This window comes from Penicillium cinerascens, assembly GCF_028974065.1.
Source record: "Penicillium cinerascens strain IBT 15544 chromosome Unknown scaffold_4_segment0_segment0, whole genome shotgun sequence".
NCBI classification, from domain to species: Eukaryota; Fungi; Ascomycota; class Eurotiomycetes; order Eurotiales; family Aspergillaceae; genus Penicillium; species Penicillium cinerascens.
In genome coordinates this window covers 886,846-903,717 of record NW_026695297.1, presented here as the reverse complement: position 1 = coordinate 903,717, position 16,872 = coordinate 886,846, and the positions used below count along the sequence as shown (strand labels likewise).

General features: G+C 50.7%; 7 protein-coding genes across 7 annotated transcripts; 1 reads left to right on the top strand and 6 right to left on the bottom strand.

Moving 5' to 3' along the window:
- Positions 1–121: 121 nt before the first annotated feature.
- Positions 122–1,811, bottom strand: N7498_008299 (FAD-binding oxidoreductase; the record flags this gene model as incomplete). The annotated part of the gene is made up of 5 exons (XM_058455361.1): positions 122–626; positions 677–912; positions 963–1,308; positions 1,358–1,461; positions 1,518–1,811. The coding sequence occupies 5 exons, from the start codon at positions 1,809–1,811 to the stop codon at positions 122–124; spliced, it is 1,485 nt and encodes a 494-aa protein (XP_058305349.1).
- Positions 1,812–3,085: 1,274 nt separating this feature from the next.
- On the bottom strand, positions 3,086–4,613 carry N7498_008298 (uncharacterized protein; the record flags this gene model as incomplete). The annotated part of the gene is made up of 8 exons (XM_058455360.1): positions 3,086–3,459; positions 3,515–3,582; positions 3,639–3,713; positions 3,767–4,068; positions 4,133–4,203; positions 4,252–4,288; positions 4,352–4,371; positions 4,424–4,613. The coding sequence occupies 8 exons, from the start codon at positions 4,611–4,613 to the stop codon at positions 3,086–3,088; spliced, it is 1,137 nt and encodes a 378-aa protein (XP_058305348.1).
- Positions 4,614–5,118: 505 nt separating this feature from the next.
- Positions 5,119–5,586, bottom strand: N7498_008297 (uncharacterized protein; the record flags this gene model as incomplete). Its single annotated transcript, XM_058455359.1, has 1 exon — positions 5,119–5,586. One exon carries the CDS (start codon positions 5,584–5,586, stop codon positions 5,119–5,121), a length of 468 nt encoding a protein of 155 aa, XP_058305347.1.
- Positions 5,587–6,346: 760 nt separating this feature from the next.
- lea1 (U2 snRNP complex subunit LEA1) lies at positions 6,347–7,370 on the bottom strand (the record flags this gene model as incomplete). Its single annotated transcript, XM_058455358.1, has 4 exons — positions 6,347–6,724; positions 6,795–7,055; positions 7,157–7,197; positions 7,292–7,370. The coding sequence occupies 4 exons, from the start codon at positions 7,368–7,370 to the stop codon at positions 6,347–6,349; spliced, it is 759 nt and encodes a 252-aa protein (XP_058305346.1).
- Positions 7,371–8,035: 665 nt separating this feature from the next.
- N7498_008295 (putative nucleoside diphosphatase (Ynd1)) lies at positions 8,036–10,229 on the bottom strand (the record flags this gene model as incomplete). The annotated part of the gene is made up of 2 exons (XM_058455357.1): positions 8,036–10,161; positions 10,220–10,229. 2 exons carry the CDS (start codon positions 10,227–10,229, stop codon positions 8,036–8,038), a joined length of 2,136 nt encoding a protein of 711 aa, XP_058305345.1.
- Positions 10,230–11,314: 1,085 nt separating this feature from the next.
- N7498_008294 (ammonium transporter) lies at positions 11,315–12,993 on the bottom strand (the record flags this gene model as incomplete). The annotated part of the gene is made up of 5 exons (XM_058455356.1): positions 11,315–12,013; positions 12,068–12,388; positions 12,445–12,625; positions 12,690–12,904; positions 12,982–12,993. 5 exons carry the CDS (start codon positions 12,991–12,993, stop codon positions 11,315–11,317), a joined length of 1,428 nt encoding a protein of 475 aa, XP_058305344.1.
- A 2,124-nt stretch (positions 12,994–15,117) lies between these two features.
- N7498_008293 (arylsulfotransferase family protein) lies at positions 15,118–16,690 on the top strand (the record flags this gene model as incomplete). Its single annotated transcript, XM_058455355.1, has 2 exons — positions 15,118–15,954; positions 16,010–16,690. The coding sequence occupies 2 exons, from the start codon at positions 15,118–15,120 to the stop codon at positions 16,688–16,690; spliced, it is 1,518 nt and encodes a 505-aa protein (XP_058305343.1).
- Positions 16,691–16,872: the final 182 nt, after the last annotated feature.

Here is a 16,872-nt window from a genome sequence, read left to right as displayed (position 1 = left end):
TGTGGCATATTGAATTTGAATTGTAAAGTACGACATCTATGTAGTTTTTGGATTCTCACCGCAAGAATATGTACCAGTTACCTAGAGTAGGCAAAGACGAGCCTTTACCCAATGGCTGAATTTAATAAACCTTGAAGCCACCAGGCATCAATTTCTGGAAGATACCATGAGGGTCATACTTCTGAGCAATGGAGATCAACTTCTGGTGGTTCTTCTCACCGTAACCCGGGAAGATGGACTGGAAGCCGGCGGAATCGCCCATGTAGTTGAACGTGTCGTAAAGGCCAGCCTTTTGCGTGGCATTGTTGATCGCATAGGTAGTCTCTTCGATCCACTCAGCCACGATGTGGTCGTATGCAGATCCAATCCATTCGACGACCTCGGCGTAACAGAGATAGACCTTGGAGGAGTCCAGTCCCAAGGCGTTACCACCTGCAGTCTCGGAGGCCTTCATCCAGTCGGCACCGATGGGCTGCCAGTCCAGCTGGATGGTGGAGATGTTGGCGGCGGGGATCTGCTTGTACAGCTTGGGCAGCTGGCTGAAGAAGGTGGAGTTGATGATGCTGATACCCTGGTGGAGTTCCTTGTAGGTGGTTCCCTTGACAGTTCCAGCGACGAAGACGTCACTACAGTTCGTTAGCGCTGTATTTCAGCTGCCAATTGGGATCTGTCTTACTTGATGCCCTCGACTACCATCTCACCGGTCTCAGCTGCAAAATCGGCGACGGTCTTGAAGCCAAGAGTGTTGCTGATAGTGGGAATATCGGTGAATGGCTTGAAGATCTCGGGGTAGCTCTCGGTGTCGCTGTTGTAGAACAGAATCACTGAAGCTAGAGTCGAGTTGCCGGGCACCACGGCCGGGACAATGTGAGACTTAGGGTCGTAGATGTCGGACGCGTATTTGGCGGCAGCCTGGGAGGATCAGCGAATCGATCTGGTATATTGATCAAAGTAAAACATACATCAAGGAAGCGGTCGACATATCTAGCTGTGACGGTGTAAGTTCCAGCCCAAACCTTCGACGACTTGATCGTCTGCAAATCGAAGCGAGTGACCAGGCCGAAGTTGCTGCTCCCACCCTTCAAGGCCCAGAACAGATCCGGGTTGGAGGTCTTGTTGGCCTCAATGATCGAGCCGTCGGCAAGAACGACCTCGTAGTTGATGACGGTGTCGGCGCCGAAGCCAACCTGGTTACCGTAGAAGTTGATGCCACCGGCAAGAAGGAGACCGGGAACACCGACAGGCCCGAGGCGGCCACCGGCCGCGGTCAGGTCAGATTGGGCCAAGAACGCATAGACATCGCTCCATCTACTTGAATCAGTGGTTTGTTTATCGTGCTGTTAGATAGAATGCTTACCGGTAAGCAGGACCAACGGAAAGAATAGACTTGTCTTCGTTCAATGCCATAGTAGTCAAATTTGACATGACGACCAGCACGCCACCATTGATGTTGTTGGAACCCTATACATGTCAATCTACATGGTTCATGTCGGGCATCTTTTTGGTGGGGAACTTACTCGGATGCCCATGTGTCCACCACCGCGAACAGCAAACTCGGCATTGGCACCAACAAGAGCCTTCAATCCCTCGGCCAATTGACTACTAGACTGAGGACGGAACACACATCCAGGGGACATGATCTCAGTGTTCGACCAGAAGTTCTTGGACTCGTAGTTGTAGACCGGGGTGCCTCGGGAGAACACCGCATCTCCAAGGGGCTCGTTCAATGCATGGCACCCGGCGCTGACGCACTTGGCCGCGACTGTGGCAATGGAGCTTGCCAAAGGCACTACAACAGAGACTAAACGCATGGTGAGCTGGGTAGGGGGTGAAATGTGGTCAAGGAGAACAGCAGGAGGTCACTAAAGATGCAACACAAGTCTTACTAATAGCATCTGGCAATTTGGTTTTCAGTAGCCTCCGACACGGGAATTACTGGAATTGGCATTGTCGCTTATTCTCAGAATCTCTCTTAGCCACGCCTAGCTTGGTAGCCTAGTCAATTCCGGTGATTTGACGGAACGAACTGGTTTAAGACTATGGATACCATCTACCTCTTGGTGGGTTGTCATTACAGTGTGGTGCACAAAGCAAGGAAATTGTGATGAACGCGGCGCTGAATATTCAAAGGACTAGGCCAAAAACAGCAGTACAAGTGAAGATTGTTATACTTTGGCGATGTGGCGTCTAGGTATGCCTGGGCCCCTGGCCTACCTGTGGAAGCGATGTTCGGGCGGGCTGTTCTCCCGGATTTTCCGAGGTGGCGGATCCACCATTTCCAAGTTCCTAAATCTGCTATTGATTGTTATGAGAACATTAATTGTTATGAAACACTTTCTTATTTATTATTTATCTAATACCAGCCCAATATAAGGCATAGTTGTTGAGTTATTACCTTGTAAAATATCGGCTTAACTATGGTGCTGTGAGGTGGACGGCTCGCTTACATGGGTGGCTCGCTTACCAGTTACGTTATGGATTGCTAGAAGAAAGGGCATAGCAATGCAGAGTTCTTTTACCGTTGATTGGTCTCTATATTACGTACTCCGACAGATTACCTATTTACTATCACGCAGCCACCATAGACCCATCACAGCCATCGGAATATAGCGGAGATGCCAGAGCGTCTTCGCACTTGGGATGCAGAGGAGGTGAAAAGGTGCGGGTTAGGCAGAGTAAGGATGGGTTTGTGCTTCTTGAAGATTAAAACAGCGCTAGCAACAGAGCTTCGATCGCCGCAGATCGTCCAATGTAGATGAAATATGAAAGATATGAGGAAAATAGGCTGATTTGAAAAATCGCCTAGTGGAGCAGGGTTAGAATAATCTGCCGCGTTTGGTTTCAGCCCCTGAGTACCGCTCAATTTGCAAGTTGAAGGTAGGGGAGAAGAAGAAAAGAGGTCGAAAAGGCGAGGTCGCGCCTTTTTATGTCGGGGCGACATGAATGAGAGGTTACGTGACAGCGTACTGGGGCGCCAACTCGGAAACGGCAAAACCATCCAGATCTAGTAAATCACAGGACCCGAAATTACATGCTATATAGATGTGCAGGAATTAGAATATGATATCTTACAGTATCTCTCTCATCATTGCTCCGTGCGAGAGGAGTTTTCCACATTAAAATCGACCGTTCGAACGATGCCAGCGGGCCCATCTGCATCCTTTTCATGGCTCGAAGGGTATTGTGACAGGATATGCTCCCCACTATCATTATCCGCCCTGAGCGTGGTGAGTGTTGCCGAGTACTGATTATCGCGGCCCGAGAAGTCGGGCCTCTGGCTGGGTAATGAGCTGAGCTGATGATCGTACTTGCGGGAGTCCGAGCGATATCCACCGGATGACAGGCCCAGCAGGCGCGGGAAGTATCGTCGGATAAACGGTCTGATCGCTGTGACGCAGCCACCGAAGATTCCGAGGTTAAGTTCGATTGTGCACCACATGAGTGCGTTGGTAGTTGTCCCTGTACAGACTTCCTGTTAGTAGCTGGTCTCGACTCCAATGGGCGGTATATTTACAGGTGAGGTCGGGGCTTTTTAGGAGCTCGTAAAGCGATGCCAGGCGGATGCAGCTGACAATACCAACACTATGACAGGGGTTAGTTGTCAAACAAGAGAGATGACGCATTATAATACAACTTACAAGCATCCCATAGCCAGAATACCACCGACAGCGATTTTCTGCCGCGTAGGCATTTGCAGTCGACGCAGCCATGGTCTAGATACGCCCTTCATTAGCCTAGCCCTCGTACGAGCCTTGGAAGAACATACATCGGCACCACAACAGTCGCAAAATCTGTGAAGATACCCAGACCGGCATTGGCAAAATAAAAGACTGGCCTGTTCATACAGTGCCCAGTTGTAATAGTCAGGTCCCAGGCCTTGGCGACGGGACTGCAGCTCACGATGTTGGCGAGAATGCTGGCAATGGCATAGCCAGCTGCAATAAACACAATGGCCCAAACACAGATGTGAAAGTTCCGGCTAGGAAAGATTCGGAGGTAGAAAATGAGGACGGAGCATTTGGTGAAGCCGGTAGCAGCGCAATAGAGGATAGCCGCAATGACGTTGAGCTGTGAGGTCGGGAACAGTCAGCCCTCGTGTTATTCCGAGGAGTACTCGCGCATGTGTACACACCTTCATAAACCATGGCGTCAAGGAAGTCATGGGGACATCCCACATATGCTTGCCCAATCCCCAGTTCAGCACTATCAACGTCAGCTGGCTGCTACTGATTTCGTATCAGATCAACTTACTCTCTAATGTCACGCCAGTTAGAGCGCATGATAGCGTCTGTGAAGATAGATTTGCATTAGTAAACAATCAGGTTGACATTGGGGAGATAGAGCTGCATACAAGAGCCATGACCATTAAATCTGTGATAGGGGTCAGTTATAAGACCTGTTTGTGGAATTAATTTCGACTCACAATCATTCCAGCCGAAGCTACGCACGACAAAAGCTCGAGTCCATGTCCGAACACACAAAGCAGTGAAAGCCAATGGCAAGAAAACGCAATTGACAACAACGAACTTTGTGCCAGTATATGGCGGGTCGACGAAATTCGATGTCTGGCCGGCGGGCGGTGCCATCGCCGGAATAATCGTATCACTGGCCATAGCGCTGGCTCAGGGAGGGAGGCGACCCATCTGTGAGTTAGGGTAACCGAAAAGTCAGGCGCAGGGCGTTATATAATTAGGGAAAGTTCCCCTGAGCTATCAATGGTATTATGTGGGGAGCCAAAAAAAGTTTATGGTTCTGAAGATGTCAAGATTATCAAGAGGACTTATGGGACCGTAAACCTTGTGTAGCAGGAGGTCTGACCATTGGAACTTGTAGGTAGATCAAGGGCACGCACTTTACCGACAATCCGTAGTATCGCGTGGAGACCATAGAACTGGCTCCACCCACGTATCGTATCCCGCCCGGTTAGGCCATCGATTCACCCGGAGGTCCGTTCACCGTATCACTTTTCGCAAATTGGCTGTGTCAGGGCTGACAAGGTTTCCGAGCGAAGCTCTCTAGAAGTGAACCCCTTTCCACCCCAAGCCTCAGCCTGAGGATACCGAGTACCGAGTGATCTTCGGGCTTAAAAAGCCGGCACTGTCTTGTCCAAAGTATAAATCAGTTAGGACTGAAGATGCAAAACACGAAGAGAATTTTGCTTGTGACATAGCAGCCCTGAACCTCTGTGCCGGGGATATTGCAAACCATCTCCAACCCTTTCCCGGCGCGAATCGGTGGCTCGATCCGCAGTCTCCATAGTGACCCCGTAGAGGGGACAGGGATTGACGCGCCACGAACCACCGCGGGATCTGTTTTGAATCCGATCGAACTTAAGCCTCCACTTCGTTCGACGAAGCTTTCCGATGGATTAGTCCAGATCGCTTCTAGCCGACTTTCTCCTACCCGCTCGTTGAGATGAAACTGCCCGGGCGCTTTTGGTGTGGGATCTTCCCGTGTCCCATTAATGTGGATGTACACAGATCGGCTCGGATTACCCATTTCGATTCCAGAGTTTTGGTTGTCCTCAGCCCTCGATCTCAATCTACCGGCTTCGATGCGGCGGTGCTTTTGAATCAATAGAACCATTTGTGTGGGAGAGACTGCGCAGATCACTCGTAATACGGCTTTGGGAAACTGATATAGACTATTCATGAAGATTAGGCTAGGTGGTTGATTAAGTAAATTGAATAGTCGGAGAACCCGGAACTATTACCGTAGGCAATGGGTCTAAGCATGGGCATCTTCACCCTTCATCTACCACGTCTTGTGCCTCAAGATTAAGTCCTTTGAACAGCGAAGGTAAACTTTGAAAAGACAACTACGTTTCGTGAGTCACATGAAGCTATAGGAGAGGCTATTCATCACTCAGAGGGTTGACGTCTCGAAGGATCCAAGTAGCGTGAACCCTCGAATGATGCTGTGGCCGGTGATCCCTGGCCCCGGTTTCAGCTTACTTGACCGGGATCTAGTCCCTCATTATTCTATAGTCCTCCACAATCGGCGTCCACTTGGGGACCGCTCTCAGAATTTCATAGATCGCTGTCGCCTTATTCAAACATTGGAAGACATGTTGTGAGCTACTTTCAAAAGAAGTCACAATGAATAAAAAGTGTGTGCAGAATGCAAGGAAAGTATTTTTGGATATGGACATCAAGTCCAAATGCTAGCTCTCGAACCCTGAAGATAGATTAAAGCACCCATGGCAAAACAAAAACCCCCGATAAACACACGACCCCGCAAGTCAAAGCCAGGTATAATATGAGAATCCCAACGACCGTGAGTCAAAAACGAAAACCAGAGCCTAAAAACACAAGCATGGTATGTTCAGAAAATGCACAATGCAAGCTCACATTTGCATCTTCTCGTCTCCGTCCGCATCTCCCGCACCGAGGGCTCCACCGGGTATCCGTCCCTCGTTCAACTCCTTCTCCAGGCGTGTGATCGCTTGCAGACTCTTTGCCTCGCGGATCATTTGCTCCACTCGCTTCCTCTCGGTGGCGGTCAATTTTACCCGGATGGCCTTGTCTGATGGGGCGCGGTCTGCGGCGTTGGTGGAAACGTCGAAGGTTCGGGACTTGATGCCCATGATCTTGGATGCGAGCGAGGAGGGTTCTTCGGAAGTGCCGAAGAGCTCCTTGGCTTGGGTGCGCTCTGCGTCTTTCACTTTATGGTAGTCGAGGAAACGGACGGAGGGGAGCAGCCAGATGACCCAGTATCGGTAGTGCTAAAAGTACGTGTTAGATGTCCAGCAGGTTTGGGAAACACTTAGAGATCGCAAAAACGGTAGAACATACCTCCTTCCGTGTGATAGGGTTCTCAAGAAGGGTCAAATGTGTCAATTTCGTCAATTTCCGCAGTGGGTCGAGGTCCGCGAGCTCGGCAATGTTATTTGAAGTCAAGACGAGAGTTGTCAAATTTGGCAGAGACGAAGCCAGAGACGACTGAATGTGATTGATTCGGTTTCGCGCAAGAAGGAGGGTGTGAAGACGAGGGAAAAAAGGGAAGTTCCCGAGCGAAGAGAGGTCGTTGTCCGTGAAGTCAATTGCATCTTGATGCTGCGAAACGTTACCAAGCCATTTCCAACAGGCTGACTCGTATATACTGCTCGCCGAGAAGCGAGGAAGCAATACCGAGTTCAGAGGTGCGGACTACTTACTTTGGCAACGCCCAGGTTCTCAATTGCGGGGATCTTGTGCCCTACACGCGACGCGCAAAGTTGATATCAATCCAGCTCCTTTGACAAGATGAAGTACCTGTTCCTTTCAGGCAGAAGTGTAGCAGTGAAACGCACCTCGGAGATCCAGCTCACGGTCCTTGAGCGGATTTATGTATGACAGAGAGTTCTGAATGAGCTCGACAGTCAAGCGCATGGCGGCGGTGGCGGTCGTCGACGGCGACGGGGAGGGGATGGGTCTAGGTAAGCGAGTCTATCGGGGTATCGTAGAGTGGAGGAGATTCAAAAAGTATGAAACAAAGCTGAAAACCGACAGAGCTGCAATGGACGAAAAAGACCTGTCGCAATTTCTCCAATCGAGATCACCTTGGACCGCAGCCCTTTCTGCCGAGCGGTGACTGGAGGTCAGCGATGCACGTGACCTTCTATCGGTCCATGGTATCTACTCCACAGAGCTGCAAACAAGAAGCTCAGATGATTTACGGATTGTCATATACTGGATTATTGAGAATTAAATGGTGCGAGCAATGTATTAGTCTATGTTCATTAAGATAAAAAATCTGCCGCAGCGGTAATGGTACACTGCCCTTCCATCGAAATCACCCGGATCAGATCGACAGCCCGAAACAGAAGAGTACTCCAGAGCACAGGATTGAATATGGTACCAAGAATCGAAAACACAAACTGCCCACGAGACAACAAACAAGGCCTTGAACAAACAACCCAGTAATGGGGAGAAGCCAAGTCAGTGCCAGGAATGGCATGGGCATATTAAACAGTCAACTCCAGTGAAAAATGCATGCAGAAACAGGGCGGCTCATATTTCGAGGAAAGCATAATTCGGTGTATGCATCAGTCACATTAATCATCGGCGAGGGGCGTCATACTTGGCGATTTTTGATGGTGAGATCGCGTGGGACTGCCAGCTCTGGATCGTCGGCCGTTGGTGGTGGGCCCAAGAGCAATGGGAGCCAAATGATCCCGGCTCTCGGTCCTCACCACCAAACCTGCTCGATCCATGTTAATGCCCGAATCACCACTGATCCCCAAGCCGATGGTGCCCGAGGAGCTATTGTCGAGCGTGTACTTCAGGCCCGGCGGATTGCTGCTGCTGCCCCAACTGGACGTTCGCTTGGGCGGCCGGGGATTGGCATCGGTCTCAGAAGGACGACCGGCATCCACGTCCGATCCATCGGAATCCGTGACGCCTAGTTCAAAGTCATGAGCACCGTCCTCCAAGACGCGCTCGTACATTTGGCCACCGCGATTCAAGAACGGTAACATGCTTCCCAGCCCCTTTCGCTTCTTTGGGTGATTGGGATGAGAGGGCCCGCGACGGAGCAGCTTATTAATGTTGTGGTACATTCGCAAGCGGCGGCTGCGTCCACACAGGAAGAAGCATGCGAGTACGATAATGAACAGGAACAGAAGCAACCCAGGGATTCGCCGGGGCGAGTCGCCATCAAACAGGGCATCATGCCAATGTTCGCTGTGGAAGCCTTCGGAATCCGGAAGCAGCTCCACGCTGGGATACTGGAAGTCAGCGGGAACACCCGCAACATTGCTGCCGAAGCCGACTGGCATGGCCTCTTCCGCTTCCGTGGGAACCTGAGATGAGGCGTACAAGACGATCTTGCCTAAGGTCCAGCTCACTTCGGTCGAGTCGATCTTGTTCACTGCTTGGAAAGCATCGAGGTAGCCCTTCTCCTGGCCATGAGACAGAAGTTCTTTGGTGCCATTGTGAGAGGAACCTAAAGTGTCTTCAAGACCGACGCGAGGAATCCCAATGCCGTCGTGCAGCATATTGATGATCCACGACGCCTTGAAGCATACTTCGTAGGCCTTTTGAGAGTCAACCTTCTTGCCCCACTTGTGTGCTTGAATACCAGCCTCGATGGAGCTCCAGTCCTGCGAACAGAACGTATTGACACGCTCTTGGTAGGTGTTGAAGTCATATGCTTTATCCTTATAACCCATTTCAAAGATCTCATGAGTGGTATGCCAGTACTCGCTGATCCCAATGAAGTGGTTGACATCAAAGTCAATAGCCGGAACGTGGATACCATGGAGGAGACATGGATTATCCATACAAGGAGCATCCTTGTCCAGCAAGGGGAAAGTTTGACGTAGGCACTCGTCGAATCTTCCCGTACCCAGCAAAGTGGTGCCCGCGTCGTTGATGGATGAAACATCCTTTCCATTCAACGTTGTACGTAGGCCACTTGGAAGACATGGATCCGGTAGTTCACGAATGTCTGCTCCCGTCGCTGTCTGCAAGGCTTCCACGTAACGCCGGCGAGCTTCGTGCACGCCGAACTCCAGCCACGAAGTCACAAAGACTCGGTGCTCTTGAACCGAGCCATCGATATTCCGCAATCGCATGAGTGTCAAATCGTTGGCGTGTTTTTCCGTTTCGGTAGCGTTTGGCGCAAAAGCAATCTGGGCGGATGCGCCTCCCATATCCAAAAATCCATAGGTGCTGTGTCCTTTCCCATGGTTATGTTTGTCGGGAGAGTCGAACGTCCCCATGAGATAGTTGGTCGCAATCCATCCGTAGAGTCCTTCGGTCACGCCGGGGATCACTTGAATATGAACTCCACAGTCGGGGAGCAGGAAATCGGTGTTCGCGCGTGCGTAGGAGCAAATCTGGTCGAGTAGGAGTTGTCGTTCGAGGTTCCCAAGGAGTCGCATGCCCGCCGTCGCGAGAAGGAAGATCGGGGTATCCTTGGCATCCTCCTTGGGGATGATGCTCTTCGCATGCTCCAAAAGATCCGCCAGATGCTCGGATCCGACGGCTTCGGGTCTATCGGCGAAGGAGGAGACACCGGGATGAATCTTCTTGACCCATTTATCCTTGGTCTTGATTTCCGGTAACGACTTCAGTTCCAACGGATCGGCGTCCTTGCGCGCGGCCACATTGCGCAGCCAGCGATAAACGTGTACACGGGTCCCAGACGAGCCAGCGTCCAGGACAACGCCATAGCGCCCTAGAGAAGAACCGTTAGTGATTTGAACGTTTTGCGGATGGTGAGACATTTGACGTACACTTGCCCATTTGGACTAGTAAGCTATACGAATAGCATGACCAGGGACAACAGCGAGAAATAGCAGACGGGGCCTACAAAGAGGCAGAGGACAGGACAGGACAGCGATTGAACGAGTGACGGAAAAGTGAAGTTGGGCTTGGACTTGGACTCGGAGGAAAGAGCGAGAGCAGAAAACGAGATAAGGGTGTCTCAAAACGGAGACGCGACAGCGGGAGAGGCGATACAGGACGTGACACGGGGCGAGACTAGGTTTTCCCTCGACACGGGCAAAATACCCGGCCGCCCGTGTGCCGCATCGGGCCTAGCCCGGTCCCCGTACCGTGTCATACACAAAGCGTAATGTAATCTAACTTCTTTCCCTTGTGTCTCTTATTGGCCATGTTCAACACCCTGACGTTGATTCCGGTTTCCTTTTGTCTCCACTGCTCTTGATTTGTTTGTATTTATTCCATTTTCTCTACAATCCAGATTTACTATTTGACTACGATGTACAATGTACAATGTACGGTACCGTCGAATGTCTCAATGATTCGTCACCTCGGAATGCAAGACCATGCAGTCCCGTGGTGTTGCATGGCGGAGTCACACATCCCTGCTCGGGTTTGATCTCGCCCTTGCACTGGGAACGCCACCGCCCGCCCTAGGCCCGCCCGAGCAGGGGCATGGAAGACGGGTGCGCCAGTGTACGTCAGCTCATGCCTGCCCCGACCAACTTCCCTCATCCCCAATACGCCAGGACTACATAACCGCTCCCTTGGCATGTCTGAAAAGAACGCGGGGCTGATTACATTGCAGAGGTTCAGTTACTGTACCACAGTACTGCGCAGGATGACAGGCCGCGCAAGACGTTGAAGCCGACCCCACTCCTCGTTTGATTTTGATTGCTCCGGACTCAGTTTCAGGGTCTTTGCTCCCTCGATCATCGGTCGCCACGCAAACCCCACCTTTCAGCCTTTTGGAATTGATTTGACGCGAGTCAACGTCGGCAGTGATCTGTTCGCATTCCTACTCTTTCGGGATGTGACATGGTACGCGGCCTGCCAAACTATCTACAGTATCTATCTATGTACAGTACACCTGGACCTGGACCCTCTCACATCTTGATCTCTTTGGACCCTACCGACATCCCCCCGGAGTTCCTATTCGCCATACTTGAATTCGCCGGTGAGGACGACACCAAGAGATCGTCAAGAACAACCCGCTCGCCGATCTGTTCATCCACGAACTGTGCCCTGTCCAACCCAATGATCTCCGCCTCCTCATGAACTCGTAATTGCATGCCGGGGATCCATTTCAGGATGTAAAGCAAGATGCAAGACACGATGAAAGAGTACGCAGAGATGGCGCACACTTCCGCCAATTGTTTCCCGACCTGCATCCCATTACCGTCAATACCACCGGTGGCTTCGGTCGCGCCATCCAGCGCTGCAACCGATTGCGACGCGAAGACGCCGGTTAAAAACGCCCCGACCATCCCCCCAATACCATGTAGCTTAAACACGTCCATCCCCTCGTCGATGCGCATCCAATTATTGACGTCCTGGAGCAGCGCGCATACGATACTCGTAAGGAACCCAATGCATGCCGCAAGCCACACGGAGACAAATCCGGCGGCTGGGGTAATGCCCACCAATCCCGCAATGGCTCCCTCACAGGCGCCCACTACGGAGAACTTTCCCTGATGCTTGATCGAGTCCACTAACACCCACCCCAATACTCCCATACAAGCAGCCGTGTTGGTGTTGAATGCAGCCAACATAGCTCTCACACTAGCATTAAGAGCCGACCCGCCCTGTAGATGGTTAGACTTATCGCAACGGCGAAGTGAACATGAGACAAGACATACATTGAATCCGAACCATCCAAACCAAATAAGCGTCGTTCCAAGGAATACCAACGTGGTATTATGAGGTTTACCATGCGAGGGCTCGTGAAGGTTCTTGCGTTTCCCGAGAACCAGAGCATATGCAAGGGCAGACCAGCCCGATGCGATATGCACCGGGCCGCCACCGGCAAAGTCCAGCGCGGGAAGGTTGTATAACCAGCCATTGCTGTTCCATGTCCAGCAGGCGACAGGACAGTAGACCACGGTCGCCCAGCAGAAGCTAAAGATGAGGGATGGAAGCATGTTCCCTCGCTCAAATGCCCCGCCGACTACTATCATCACCTAATTCCAGTCTTGTTAATTCAGTTGCCAGATTCGTATGGGTTGTTTCATCTTACCGTGCATGCGCAAAAGAGCAGCTGGTAGAAACAGAACACGATCTCCGGCAGAACCGCAGAGCTTGGCGACGGCGCTGCCATCACATCTTTCAATCCGAAGTTCTTCAAAGTGCCAATGAAAGGGCCTGCATCGCGAGAATAAGCTAGAGAATAGCCCCAAAATATCCATTGAAAAGTCGTCCTAAGGAAAGCTGGTCAGTGACACCATTCCAAGTGTTTGTCTTCTGGCCCAGGTGCAAGCATACACGGCAACGATCATGAGCGATTGGAAAAGCAATGCCAATGCCGACTTCCTTCGCGCCAAGCCACTGTATAGTAGGCCGATACCAGGAATGATCAGCCAGACAATAAAACCACAGAACATAATATATGTGTAGTTCCACTCGTAGCCCACATATTGAGCGTTCACGTCAATCTTGAGTGGATTTCCACCGCTCGGGGCGGAGGCATTGTATACTGGCTTTTTCCAGAATCAGTATACAAACGACAGCGGTGAGATATCATGGTTTGATTTCGATTTTGTGACATTGAACATACCGCGTCGGCCATGGCCCCTGACTTAGTCCAGTTGGAAATACTCAATGTTCGTCGCCGGGATATGAAGCAAGACTACTCAATACAAGAGCCTGAACGCGAAGAGAAAAAGTTATCCAAGTGAGAGCTAGCGACCCACGATAAACCCCCAGAGTCATATACCCAGGAACATTCTTGTCACCCATCCAAGAAATGCCATCAACCAATCGCCCGAAATTCAAGGATCCTTATCTACACCCGAACGGCCAAGACCTCCGCAACGCGCATCTGGGCCTGAAACACAAGCATAGAAAACCGATCTACGGCATCTTGGCTAAGCCCTTGATAAAGCATGCTGGCGACATCGCTGTCATCTCCGATAAAGAAGGGCGTGATTGATAAGGATGCGAGCTGCTCCGGGATGCAAGATAAGCCGATCCAATTACCTCCAATCATTCATGTACCTCCGGATCCTGCATCCTTCTGGGGTTTAGACTCCTCTTATCTGTATCGAGCTTATGTAAGGAAATGTTCTTGGTGGGTCTTTTGATTTGCGTGCTGGTGAATGGATATCATGGGCTGGGAGCTAGATTTACTGCACGTAAAAGTAAAAGTTGGATGCGTGTTATTACTTGCACATGTGCATGGCGGCTGTTAGACAGCGCGTTGGACCCATTTCATGGCATCCTTCTGAGAGGGTCATTGCAAGGCCACGGATAGCCAACTGCAACCAGTTTCGATAAATATCTGGTCTTTTGAGCTTTCGGGTTTGAAAATCCCATCCCGGAAGCCATACCCGAGTAGCTCTGCAAAGCTCAAGGGCGTGCGGCGATCTTCCGCATTGAAGCCTACAATAGAGGACGCATGATGAAGCTTTGATGGTTCAGGCCTCTTGTTTTGAGGGGTCGAACTTTGTTTTTCCACCTTGCAAAAGGCTGTCGCTTAAGTTCCTGACTTTGACAAGGCATCTGTGCTGAAACGCGCGGAAAATCACTTGGAACTATGATCTGCCCATCTGTACCAATACGTCACTAGCCCGGAGATGAACTGCCGACAACATTGCCGATTACCTCCGATAATTAAACGAGCCCCTTTCAACGATTATCATTGCTCAAACCCTACAAGAAGACCCCATCGGCAGTATCCCTGGTGGGTACTTACTTCCCTAGCGTTGACCTGCTGGGCAAGCTTTAGCCTCGACGCGGAGAACCATGAACACCCTGCCATGAACTCGCCCTGGACCCAAACAGGGAAAGCAGAATAGCATCGTTGAGAACTTTAGCCAACAGCAACAAGTTCCGCGCGATGTCATCGTTAAACGACCTGTCCCCTCAGCTGGCCGCCGAGTGGCCCCGAACCCTTGACATCTTGCCATGCACATACCCCAGATTACATCGGCAAATAGTGGGAATCCGTGGAGGATCGACAACAATTGTCTCATCCACAATGATCTTGAGTGGACCGTTAATATTTACCAACACGAAGACTGCCATCGATCGGAGAAATTGACTTCGTGATGTTGTCAGAGCACTGAAAGTAATCCCGCGTTGTCGGCAAACACCCAAGGGATAATTCCGTTCTCTGAAGAAGTGCTGTTTCTCTTTTCTAAAGCTTGCCGAATGACATCACGCTCGCGTCCAATTGTACACTCCAATTGTACACTCCAATTGTACATTGAGATGGATAACTTTGCTCTTCCTTTGCTTGTATTAGACTTGCCGGGTCCCTCTAAACAGCCAGTCCCTTCGCGTCTCTCAGCTAATATAGTTCAATCTACGGCTGGACAAGCAATAGCTTGATTTGACAGGTTAAGGGACATGCAATTGCCCATTCAGGGCAACGAAGTGAATATTGTGGGGACCATGCCCGGATACCTTCCGCGTTCAAATGACCTGAACACCGGATATCCCATCGGATATCCCATCGGTTCGTTGAGGAACTATGACTGCCGAAGGAATTCACCTCAACCTTGCCTTTCGATGGGCAAGATGCGGGGATATTAGGTTCCACATCGAGTCTTCACAGGGGAGCATGATGATTGAAGTAGTATAAATTCACAGATTGCCACCCCAAAGATGAGCCTACCACAATAGGGCTCTAGCACAACACAGGCAAAGACCTAACTCCCTACCCGTGAACGTGAGAATGGGCCGCTCTATCATGAGCCGCCTTCCTCAGGCACTTGCATTCATTCCAAGCCTGCTCAGTGTGACTGCCGCGCAATCTTCCGATGATGCATTATGGCCCCAGCAAAGCTACAAGAGCTCCTCAATCCAGACTCCATTCATGAACGTCACGAAAATGGGCCAAACGGAACCAGGATTCTTGTTCCTCTCCCCAGAAGATATAATCCGAGGAACCGGCTACCCAGCGATCTACTCAGACGACGGCCAACTAGTATGGCAAGGCGCCAATGGAAACTACTCGGCACTACAACCACAAATACTAAACGGAGAGCCGGTAATCGCCTACTGGGCCGGATATGTTGGTGATGGATTCGGATTTGGCCACATCAGCATCTTAAACAGCTCGTACGATGAGATCCACCGCGTCACAATTGATTGCAAGGAGCAGAATTTCCACACCGTGTTTGAGCCAATGACATTCAACTCTTGCATTGATATCCACGAGAGCCAGATTACCGACAACGGCAACATTCTCGTCACCGCGGTGAATGTTACTCAGGCCGATTTGAGCTCTATTGGCGGGCCCAAGGATGGCTGGATCCAGGATGGGCTTGTCTATGAGATTGATATCGCAACCAACGAGATCCTTTTCAGATGGAGTGCCCATGAGCATATAAATCAGGTTCCTCTGAGTGATGTTCGTGCTCCGCTTCACGGCTCCGGGGGTTCGGGTGTCAATTCGACATATCCGTTTGGGTACCCGCATCTGAATTCCATCGACAAGTACGGCGATAACTACCTAGTATCGTCGCGGTACATGTGTAGTGTTTTCTTCATTGCTCCCAATGGAACGGTTATCTGGCATTTGCATGTGAGTTGGATCTACCAAGGCACTAGATGTACGAGACACTAATAAAAACATATAGGGCCGAACCGGTGGCGACTTTACACTGGGGCTCGGAACGAGCTTCTGTTACCAGCACGATGTGCGCTTCGAGTCGCAAAGTCCTGAGCGTGTAACACTGAGTATGCACAACAACGACAATACCGAGTTCACCGGCCATACGTCACTCACCACGGGCCTGGTACTGGACGTCGAGCTACAAGGCTCGAAAGAGGTTACGCTCGTTAATCGAATGTGGGATGCTGCAGAGCCCGTATACGCCGAGTCTCAGGGTAGCTACCAGCTTCTTGGAAACGGACACATCTTGCAGGATCATGGCGCAACTCCCAAGATTGAAGAGTATGATGAGAATGGTACTATTGTGATGCGGGCTCGTTTCGGATATGACAACACCATGCAGACTTATCGCACGTACCGGTATCCCTGGGTTGGGTGTCCGTCTACGAAGCCTGATGTTTTGGCGTGTCCTGGTAGTAAGGGTGGGAAGACGGCTGTCTATGTGAGTTGGAATGGAGCTACGGATGTGCAGTCGTGGAAGGTCTATTCTGGATCCAAGGTTAGCAAGACTGCCTTGCGGAATGGGTTTGAGACTACTGTTATAGTGGATGGAATTTCGGATGGCGATTCGGTGGTTGTGGAAGCTGTAGGTGGCGTGGGTGATGGCACAAGATCTGAGCCTGTCACTGCTGGCCAGGGTTGCTGAGAGCATCATAGTGACTAATTCAAGTTATGTCAAATGAGAAGTGAGGATTTGCTCGGCTAAGGGATAAGATGTATATAAGAAGCCAGAATCCAAGTTCGGGTCCGTGCTGGCAACAATTCATCCATATGTATGGTATGGGTGTGATGTTTATGTACAAGAAGCCACAACAGGTTGACCGATTC